The sequence below is a fragment of the Alosa alosa genome, chromosome 23 (assembly GCF_017589495.1).
Source record: "Alosa alosa isolate M-15738 ecotype Scorff River chromosome 23, AALO_Geno_1.1, whole genome shotgun sequence".
NCBI classification, from domain to species: domain Eukaryota; kingdom Metazoa; phylum Chordata; class Actinopteri; order Clupeiformes; family Clupeidae; genus Alosa; species Alosa alosa.
Window position 1 is genome coordinate 6,230,806 of NC_063211.1, and position 11,455 is coordinate 6,242,260.

Sequence of the window (11,455 nt, forward strand, 5' to 3'; positions counted from 1 at the left end):
CTGTCATCAGGTCACTGTCCTCACCTCTCTCTAGCTTACGCGCTGTCATCAGGTCCGTGTCCGCTGGTCACATGTTCTGTATTGTGCTGGACGTCATCAGTTATTGTCGTCAGTGTGTAACCTCACTTGACGTTAGTTAGTTTTTGTTTAAAGTTTAAAGTATTTTTACTATTTAGTATTTTAGTATTTTTTATCTTCTACTGTCTTTATTGTGCAGTGGACGTTTTTATATTTATAGACTTGTATTAATTTTTTCTGCTGTAAGTGCATGTTGTTGTGTGATGTCTGTATGCTACTGAGACCTTGAATTTCCCCTTGGGGATCAATAAAGTATCTATCTCTATCTCTCTCTCTCTCTCTCTCTCTCTCTCTCTCTCTCTCTCTCTCTCTCTCTCTCTCTCTCTCTCTCTATCTATATATATATATATATATATATATATATATATATCTCTATCTCTATCTCTATCTCTATCTCTATCTCTATCTCTATCTCTCTCGACGTCCATTGAAATGGATGAATGCTTTAATCTGATGAATGGTTTGTTTGACCTTGTCTTTTCCTCCGCCTCCTCCTTGCTTGTTCCACCAATAGGGAAGAAGAACAAGCTGCGTGTGTACTACCTATCCTGGCTGAGGAACAAAATCCTGCATAATGACCCAGAGGTGGAGAAGAAGCAGGGTTGGGTCAACGTGGGAGACCTGGAGGGCTGTGTGCATTACAAAGTTGGTAAGGACCAATTTGGACTGGAGCATGTCTACTGTCTATGTGTGATAGAGGAATTAAGAAACGTCATTAAAGGACGTTTTTTTGGTGGTAGTTATTTAACTTTATGGTACGTTTTCTCCTCAGTGAAATATGAACGAATCAAGTTCTTGGTTCTTGCCTTGAAGAACGCTGTGGAAGTGTATGCGTGGGCCCCAAAGCCCTACCACAAGTTCATGGCCTTCAAGGTGAGTGGACACGGACACGCTTTTATAGCTCTCTCTCTCTCTCTCTCTCTCTCTCTCTCTCTCTCTCTCTCTCTCACACACACAATGTGCATATTTGATATCAGTAGTCCACACACTGTCCTCTTAGGTCCAGATTCTGATGCCGTGAGTGTTTATGTCTGTCCCCCTCGTCTAGTCCTTTGGTGACCTCGTCCACAAGCCCCTGCTGGTTGACCTGACTGTGGAGGAAGGTCAGAGGTTAAAGGTCATCTATGGCTCCTACTCGGGCTTCCATGCCGTTGATGTGGACTCTGGAGCAGTCTACGACATCTACCTGCCGACACATGTAAGTAGACACACACACACTCACGACATCTACCTGCCGACACATGTAAGTAGATGGAGCATATGAATTACATTAGTGTAGAGTCATCACAGTAATATAGTCTGAATACAATCTCTGATGGCCTCCCTCTCACTCTGCTGGCTTCCTTCTCCCTCCATCAGATCCAGACGAGTATCCAGTCTCACGCCATCATTATCCTGCCCAACACGGACGGCATCGAGCTGCTGGTGTGTTATGAAGACGAGGGCGTCTACGTCAACACCTACGGCCGCATCACCAAAGACGTGGTGCTACAGTGGGGAGAGATGCCCACATCTGTTGGTAGGCCTCTCTCTCCCGCTCATTCATACGCACACACACACACACACACACACACACACACACGTGGACAGACAGTGTCATGCTTATCTGTGCACTAATATATGACAGCCGTAGTTGAAATATCAGTGCTGACTTTGTACTCTGGTGTGCAGCGTACATCCGCTCCAACCAGATCATGGGCTGGGGAGAGAAGGCCATCGAGATCCGCTCGGTGGAGACCGGACACCTGGACGGGGTCTTCATGCACAAGCGTGCCCAGAGACTCAAGTTCCTGTGCGAGCGCAATGACAAGGTGAGAGCCAGCACGCGCACACACACTCACAAACACACACACACACACACACGCACAAACACCACACACAAACAAGCGCACACATACACACACACACACACGCACACAGAAACACCACACACCAACAAGCACACACACGCACAATGACAAGGTGAGAGCCAGCTCGCACACATACACACTCACAAACACACACACACACATGCACAAACACCACACACCAACAAGCACACACACACACATGCACAATGACAAGGTGAGAGCCAGAGGAGTTCTCTCTACAGGTGCCTGTTCATCAGCTGGCCTCTGATTGAGTCATGTTCAGGTGTACGGAGATGTACAGAGAGGTGTTCAGTTCCTAGTGCTGTAGGTCGGGGGTTTTCCACGGCGACCAATCAACAACCAAGCCTATTTACCATCAAAAACAAAATCACCAACAAAGCAAATAACATCACCCGGTAAAGTGAATGTCCTAATGATGAACCTGTGTGTGTGTTGCATTGCAGGTGTTCTTTGCTTCAGTGCGTTCTGGCGGCTCCAGCCAGGTGTACTTCATGACGCTGGGTCGCAGCAACCTGTTGAGTTGGTAGAGCACCACCATCGCCCCAACGGCCCACAAACTGACCTCAACAACCCTGACTACGACCATAACGATGACCACGATTATGATGAAGAATATTCTAGGACTGGAGCTTTGTGCTTGTGCATAGCGGCAGGGCTCGGCACCGTTGGAGGCTGACCCTCATTCAGCCTTTAGAGACAGACAACGGCATTGTCCAATCACAGCTCTGACTCTGGCTTCAGGCCCCACCTCTCTTTAAATCCTGGCCAGTCAGGAGGCTCTTTTTCTAGATATGCTAGTATATATACACGCGTCTTTCACTTGGATTGACAGCTGGTGGCTGGTTTCTGTGTGTCTGAGGTAGATGAGGGAGGGAGAGGGAGGGGTTATCGGGCTCTGTAATCTCCAGTGAGTCCACTCTTACCTGACAGAGCCCAGTCGCGTATCATACTGTATATTCTCCTACAGGGCTAAACGTTATTGTTTTTTTTTTTTTTTTTTTTTGTTTTTTGTTTTTTAACCAGATAGAAGTGTTTATTTGAGCCTCTCTGCTGAAAAGCGCTGCCCATCTTATATATGCGTTGTGGCAGGGCTCCGGGTGAAGAGCGGCACGCCCTCTCCAGTGCCACGCCGCTTGGGGTGTGTGTGATGATCAGTGGGGTTTGGGGGAACGATGGAACGGAAATGAGCGAGCTTGCGAGGGGAAGAGGAAGGTTTGGGTGAACGAGGTGAGTTGGAAGGTTTGGGTGAACGAGTGAGTTAGAGGAAGGTTTGGGTGAACGAGTGAGTTAGAGGAAGGTTTGGGTGAACGAGTGAGTTAGAGGAAGGTTTGGGTGAACGAGTGAGTTAGAGGAAGGTTTGGGTGAACGAGTGAGTTAGAGGAAGGTTTGGGTGAACGAGTGAGTTAGAGGAAGGTTTGGGTGAACGAGTGAGTTAGAGGAAGGTTTGGGTGAACGAGTGAGTTAGAGGAAGGTTTGGGTGAACGAGTGAGTTAGAGGAAGGTTTGGGTGAACGAGTGAGTTAGAGGAAGGTTTGGGTGAGCAGGTGAGTTAGAGGAAGGTTTGGGTGAACGAGTGAGTTAGAGGAAGGTTTGGGTGAACGAGTGAGTTAGAGGAAGGTTTGGGTGAACGAGTGAGTTAGAGGAAGGTTTGGGTGAACGAGTGAGTTAGAGGAAGGTTTGGGTGAACGAGTGAGTTAGAGGAAGGTTTGGGTGAACGAGTGAGTTAGAGGAAGGTGGGATGCTAGTGGGGACTGAACTGAGGAACCAGCTGAGGGAAGAGGAGAGGAAGGTTTGGGTGAACGAGTGAGTTAGAGGAAGGTTTGGGTGGAAGGACAAAGGATGAAGGACATTTAGGTTCAGTTTTATTTTAAAGATGCATTTTTTTAAGTTGTGAAAGGGATGAACAGCTGATCTGGCATGTACATTAGCACCCACAGACACCCCCACAGCGAGCACACGCACACACACACACGCACACATATAAACACAGCGGATTTCCATACTGAGCCATTGTCTTCACAGAAGGCATCCATTTTTTAACTTGCTTGTATAATCTGCCAAATGTAGACTTCAGAACTGCTCTTGATTTTAGAAAGTTTGTTGTTAAGCATAAAAATCTTCATAAAGGAAACATATGCTCTTCTGTCTCCTTCTGTGTGTGTGTTTGTGTGTGTGTTTATCTATGTGTGTGTTGGTAAGCATGCACTTGGCCAATGATATATCCCTCCACGTATGTGTGTGTGTGTGCGCACATCTGGTATTATGTGCGATTGCAGAGACGCATCTTGACCGTTCACATAAGACACACTGACTTAAACTCAAACATTCACATCTGTTTCTGGGGAAATCAGGGGTATCGAAGGGGTCCTTGAAGGCAGTAAACCCAAGACCACTACATCAGCAGAACAACAGTAGCTTGCTATGAAAGCATTTTGTGTTTCTTTTTTTTAACTTATGTAGATTTTGCTTAATTATAGTTTTGTTGTCCTTTCCCATAACCTTGACCACAATTTGACTAAGAAGTGTTTGTTTTTTAAAGAATGCAAGCTATCTTATGAAAATGTTTACAGTATGTAAACTCCAATGGTTACACTAATGTTCTTCAGCATGATGGTTCGCATAGATACATTTCCTCCCTCTGCTTATTATTTTTTTTTTTTTTTTAAGCTCATTTTTTTTGTGTTATCTTTTTAAAATTGTTTGTACAGGAGATAGCCTTTGGCTTCCGTTCACTTTAAACAGGATGACTGGATTCTTTGTGTGAATTTACAGATTTCTTTTGTTTTGTTTTTTTTTGCTGGGATTCACCAGATACAGAAACACATTGCTCAGACTGTTCCTGAGGAAACTGATGCCAAGCCGGGCGTTTCTGCTGCGCTTTGCTAACTTATGTCCTCTGTGTACCCTGGGAACTCTTGTATTTTCTTGAAAGTCTTTTCATTAAATAAACTAAGTAATTTACATGGTTTCTCACTGCTGTCTGTTTTATTAAGTCATCCCCCCTCATGGTCATCTGCCCATGAATGACATCAGCACAGTCGGTTGGCATGGGAGAATGATACGGTCCCAACTTAGGTCCGAACAAGCTACATGACCTCCTCCCACTCTGTTTGAAGTGACCCCAAGAAAAATCGCACCTCTAGTTACTACAACCACAACCACAAGAGGGAACTAGAGAGCAATGAAATTCCCTCAAGTGGAAGAAATTGCAAGAAATATTACGAATGTTTCATTTTTCAGGTTTAGTAATTTAATGTTTTTGTAATTGTTAGAATTGGTCATTCATAAATCTGACAAACACTTTCGGTCTAGCTGACCGCATGCAATACCACAAACTGTTACATGGTTTAGCTGACCACATGCAATACTGTTACATGGTTTAGCTGACCACATGCAATACCACAAACTGTTACATGGTTTAGCTGACCACATGCAATAACACAAACTGTTACATGGTTTAGCTGACCACATGCAATACTGTTACATGGTTTGGCTGACCACATGCAATACCACAAACTGTTACATGGTTTAGCTGACCACATGCAATAACACAAACTGTTACATGGTTTAGCTGACCACATGCAATACCACAAACTGTTACATGGTCTAGCTGACCACATGCAATACTGTTACATGGTTTAGCTGACCACATGCAATACCACAAACCGTTACATGGTCTACCTGACCACATGCAATACCACAAACTATTACATGGTTTAGCTGACCACATGCAATACCACAAACTGTTACATGGTTTAGCTGGACATCTGCTGCGTAACAGGTCATTTCTCAAGCTTCTTGACTTTTTAAAAAATATATATTTTTAAGTGTATTTTTGTGCTTTCTGCATTTATAGGATAGGACTGAAGAAAGGGAGTGGGAGAGTGGGGTTCAAAAAAAAAAAGGCTAAAGGATTCATTTCAATACTGATAAGAGAAAAATCTAAAGTATTTGTAGATTGGCCAACATGTTTGTCCTTCTGTACAACACAACTCAGTATAGCAGACTTGTCAATGTCAAATGAGCATTCAGGTCTGATCATTCAGTGCATTCACTGCAAATCAATGATATCTTACCAAGTGTTATAATCTTATATTAAGATATAAAATCTAGTTAGTATTGTTTTTAGTAAAAAGATACTTACTTCTTAGTTCTCTTGTAAGATATTTGACTTAAATAAGTCAAAATCTTCTTAAATTAAGTAATTTTTTATCTTAATTTAAGATAAGATTGAACATTTAAGACTATTTAAGGTAAATTTACTTACTCCACTGGCAGATACATTTACTTGTTTTTAAAAATCTTACAAGAAAGCTCAAAAGGAAGTATCTTTATACTAAAAACAATACTAAATATATTTTTTTATTTTAATATAAGATTATAACACTTGGTAAGATATCATTTTTTGCAGTGTTTTAATGTTCAGAAGAACTCTGTGCGTGTGGAGGCTGCCCGTCCTCTTTGTCTTCTGTGAACCTCTACAGCACTTCCGTAGACACTGTGCAGCATTTAAAGGTGCAGTCAGTGATTACGCAAGAAGTCACGTTTGTTTATGTTTATATTACAATTTATTAGCAGACGCTTTTGTCCTAAACAGCGTACATTATATCTTAACCAAGGACCAAATGAAACACACCAGAGAGGTACTGTAGCTCACCCCTCCCTTGGGGAACAGGCTACCCCAACTTTGTTCCTTCCAGTTCTCTGAGCCTGCTTACAGAGGCTGTTTTTTTTTTTTACATTGTACTCATGGAATGGGCAGCTAGCGGATCGTCGGGAGATGATTGGTGAATGTGACAAGAAATGTAATGGGCTTGAAATTGTGTACGATCGCTGACTGCACCTTTACTTATCACCATATATTCTCATGCATGCAGGCTGTACTCCACATGCTAAGGGTGTAACCAACATGCTTAGGTCCCTGGTATTTGTTTTTATCCTTTTCCTATTGATCATAATGTCATTTACCTGAGTGTCTCAAAAAGACATAGTGCAAGCCTGCCCTGGTGTCAGACTGTCATCTCCGAGTGACTGGAGTTATGGTTTTGTATTTGTTTTCTCTTGTTTTTGTGAAATGCTTTGCTCTCTGTTTGTGTGGTTTTCTGATTGGTGTAAGAGGTCATGCTATAAGGAAATAGTACCATAAATGCTGTCATTTAAATGAATGATGACTGACTGTTTCTGTGAGCACACTTTCTCTGACAAGAGTTTGAACTCTTATCATGATTTGAAGGGGACAAAGGACAGAAGAGTAATCTAGACCAAAGATCCTTAATATACAAAGATAAAGCAGCACAGGCTTCTACAATGGAATGGAATTGTACACAGTTCCTGCCTCCTAAAAAGGCGTGGTCAGAATGCGCTGACGCTACCTCGTTGATGAAAACGTCAAAGATTTTTTCATTTTTCGCCTCTCTCTTGCTGTGACCAACTGGAGCTGGCCTGGGTGACTGAATTTGGTACATCGTCATTGGCAAGATGCGGTCTGATTTCCAGGTAAGTGGCAGTTTGAAATGTGGCAAGGTATTTGTGATTAGTCTGTGTCTGTGTAACGAGTTATCTATGTAGTAAAATGTCTGCGTAGTTTAGGTAATAACATTATTATTATCTCGTGTCGCCGTCATGAATGTTAGCTCATTGAGGAGTAACGTTAGTTGACGTTAGCTAACCATCTGATACCTATAGCAGAGCTAGCTGAGGCACTAGCTACCAGATTAATTTGGTAGTTAGGCTACAAAGATAATTTACGAACCTGATATTTGCTCTACCTAAATCGGCATCACTATAGCTTGTGGATCAGATCTACTGCAAGTTTACATTGATTTAGCAGTTTTGAAATGTGTTTAGCTGCTAGTAAAAAATGAGTACCGTATGTACACAGTTGTTGGTGCACTGAATTTTATTATCAGCTTAGCGTAGTGAAACATTTAGTTTTATGCCATATTCTCTGTCTGTCCTCGATGACGCGACGATTTTCTCTACTGATCTCTGCCCCGATCCTGCACATTACATATTTTTGTATTAAGTTTGTCTCTGATGGCAAATGTGTAGTCAGGGTGGCTCAACGATTGTGTTGAATAACGTTACATCAGTTCTGAGTAGTTTTTCTCGGATGGTCTTGCACAGACCCTTATCAAGCAGCACTAAAATTAACGTCATGTTTGCTAATTCTCTCCCCAGTTGTTGGACGAGCAGAAGGACGCTATGGATGGTGAGGATGAACCCGCGATGACGGGGAGGAATGAACTTGAACCTGTGTTATTCAGAGGATAAGTCAATGCTATGTACATAGACTGTGTTCTGTAACTGTCCGCTCTTGTGGCCATTCAAATGTATAGGGCAATTCCACGCAAAACTGTAACATCCATAACACCAACACAATGCCATGGTATTTAGTTGGCATTATGGATGTGACAGTTTTGCGTGGAATTGCCCTATACAAGTTACAGACTTTCAAAGTTAAACATATCAAATATAATTTCATATAGGCTACTAACAATCAGACCTGAAGACTTCATGAAACACTACCAAAATAAAGTTGAAACTAATTCTACAAAAGGCACTCCAAGGAAAAGCCTTTTTGGCTGCATTGGCCAACATGTTTCGACCAACAGCCTGTCACTATGAAACTCTGTAACTAGATTTAAAACTTCCCTCTGTATGGAAAAAAAAAGATCTATTATTCAACATTAGTTAACACACTGAGAATGATTGCTGCACTATATGTATTGTTCTCTAGCAACCTGAAGGTCCAAGACTCAATCCACTGAAGGCTCTCCGTAAAGATGGTGGATCTGATGTCTGCTTTGTGGTCCCATAGGACTGACGCCATGGATTGGGGTCAGAGATGCCTGAGAAGTAAGTGTTTGTGTTTGTAATCAAGTGCTGTAATCACAATTTGACTGATGCTAAAACTGGAGTAGGGTATTTGAATGGACATTTATACCGTGAATTTAAGACATCAAAAAGCCTGTTCATGGCCTCAAAGAAGTCAGTCGTAGTATTTGCCTAACTTGGCAGCCTCTCCAGCTGTATCATAGTCTTCAGTCCTATTGTGTTATCACAGCATTTATAGTAGGAAGGATCATATTAAGCAAAGCAATGTGCAGGTGTAGTAACTTAATTTCAAGAACATAAGAACATAATTGTAATTCATGATGTTTTTTTATTTTACTTTGTGTGGTGTTGTCTCTGTTTTAGGTGCTGTAAATGCTGGCCATATGACTTCAACCTTCATCCAACCAAACGAAGAGATCCTGCTTTCCTACACTCCATTCAGGATGTTAGTTAATTCAAAGACAATAACAGTATTTAGTTTTGTAAATGCTTAACTACCACTCAATGCAGGACACATCTACTGGCAGTTGATGGAGGGGTTTAGGACAGTTGTGCTATTCTTTTCCTAGTGGGTAGACTGCAGAATGTGGCTATGTATGCAGGTGTTAAATTGTGGGATTTGTTGAAAATGTGAATTTCAAATAAAACCCTACCATTCAAAGTTAGCCTCACACACTTTATACCCTCCTTTCCTCAGGTTTACTTGTTTGGATCGGATGGACAAGTCGGCACTCCTTATATTAACAAGCTACCTCTTTCTTCTACTAGTTCAATAATATGGTATCTGAAAGAGAAATGCCAGTGTTCATCATATTTTTAGCCTTATGTCAATGAAAAAATAAGTGGTGTAGGCCTATTGTATTTCCATTGTAATTTGCGTGGGTAGTAGGCCTAAAGATATGGCCGTGTGGCTGTGTGGATACATCGATTGGCGCTACTTTATCAAACATCAGAGGTAAGGCTAATTGAGAAAGCAGATGTCTGGTTAGGTGTGCTAGTTAGCAACTTGTTAACCAGGGGCACGTTTCCCATAACCATAGTTGCTAACTAAGTTAGCTACTTTGTTGGTTGCGATGTAAACTATGGTTTTGGGAAACGCACCCCTGGCTGTCCATATTATTATGTGATATAACCTACTTGTTAAACAATAAGATGCAATACTATAGTACAGTGGTTCTCAAATGGGGGTACGTGAGATTTTAAAATATACAAATAATTAGCAATAAATGTAGTCATGGATTATTACAATTTAAAATGTTTGAATTTTGTATGTGTTTATTAGTTCCAAAGTTTAATAAATTAGACACTGATGGCACAGTGCTCTGTTTTAAATCCTTTTTTTCTCAACTAAAAATGCTTTGCGCTGGTTAGGGGGAAGGCTACTTGGCTGAAAAAATATTTCACAGGGGGTACATCACTGAAAAAAGGTTGAGAAACCACTGCCCTAGTTTATGTGTATGGCCGTCTGCTATACAGCCTATTTGAACGCAATCCAGACATCAAAAACGATGCTGATCAGTCAATATGACGGTATGTACATGTCTACGTCCTTAGGGAAAGAAAAGACAGAAAGGTGTCTGTTTATGCACCCAAAGTTTAGGCATTTTCGCGATTGAGTGATCAACATCGAAGTGGTAAGCAACGGTAACTTATTCCAGAGAACCTTCGGCTACTTAGTAGATCGCGTGCCAGTGGGTTACAGAAACAGACAGACAAGTGGCAAACAAAGTCGTTTTTCTCCTTAACTGTTCATCTGAAAAACGCCATGTCGGTGTCAGAATGTAAGGAACACATGTGAATTACAGAAAATGCATTAAAATGTCCAATCTCGAGCTGTATAATTAAGGGCTGGGGCATAATCCGAGAAAAAAATGATTTCTTCCATAGGGCCACAGTGTAAAGAATCTCTCGCTAGTCTCCTAAAAAAGGCGTGGCGCTAGTGAACCATACGTCATAGGGGAACAGGAAGAACCCTTCTGTGAATCGTCTCGCTTTATCAACCGTCTCTGTCTAGACCCTTTCAACAATAAAAACAAAAACAATGCTTGAACGTTCTATTTGGGCCCCAATCTACTTCCTCTGCATAACATATGGAATGTTAAAAAGGAAGCCTTGTGGGGCTAACTATGATGCTGATAATGGAACTCTCTTGAAAGGGTCCATAGAAGTTTATTATACGGCTCTTCACAATGCAAGTAGAATGCTCCATTGACTTGAATGGGATTTCCGAAAGTTCTAGCGGTCATTATTTCTTGGGAAAGGACCTCTGAAAACAAGAATGACCGCTGTCAATGGCAACGGAGTTTGTGCTTGGAACTTCATTCAAAAGTGAAAGCAGACGGTTGATCAGCTGTGTTCTAAAGAATGTTTGATTCAAGTTCAGCGTGTGTTGCGAACTATTTGTTTCTCAGCAAAAGCCACGACGAAACGGTAACAAATAAGTGTAAAGAGACATATCATGGAGTTTATTTTTTCGTTTTGGCAAGTAGCCGTATAATAAGCGGGATAATGTATAGAACGCCGGTCATCATGGGAAAATAAGTCCCTTCAGGGCAAAACAAGACCCCTCCGCTGATGCGTAGGGGTCCGGTTCGCCCTGTCGGGACTTATTTTCCCCATAATGACCGGCGTTCTATACATTATCCCTTACGTAAACATGCAGACATCGAA

At 41.8% G+C, this 11,455-nt stretch overlaps 1 protein-coding gene across 21 annotated transcripts in view; it reads left to right on the forward strand.

Moving 5' to 3' along the window:
• LOC125288604 (mitogen-activated protein kinase kinase kinase kinase 4-like) overlaps nucleotides 1-2,965 on the forward strand; it is a 58,400-nt gene extending 55,435 nt beyond the window's left edge. For all 21 annotated transcript variants that reach the window (XM_048235099.1, XM_048235100.1, XM_048235097.1 and 18 more), the window contains 6 exons: nucleotides 593-727; nucleotides 851-951; nucleotides 1,127-1,276; nucleotides 1,438-1,597; nucleotides 1,750-1,889; nucleotides 2,393-2,965. In XM_048235099.1, coding sequence (XP_048091056.1) covers nucleotides 593-727; nucleotides 851-951; nucleotides 1,127-1,276; nucleotides 1,438-1,597; nucleotides 1,750-1,889; nucleotides 2,393-2,476 — 770 coding nt within the window. In that variant the 3' untranslated portion in view covers nucleotides 2,477-2,965. The remainder of the gene's footprint in view (nucleotides 1-592; nucleotides 728-850; nucleotides 952-1,126; nucleotides 1,277-1,437; nucleotides 1,598-1,749; nucleotides 1,890-2,392) is intronic.
• Nucleotides 2,966-11,455: the final 8,490 nt, after the last annotated feature.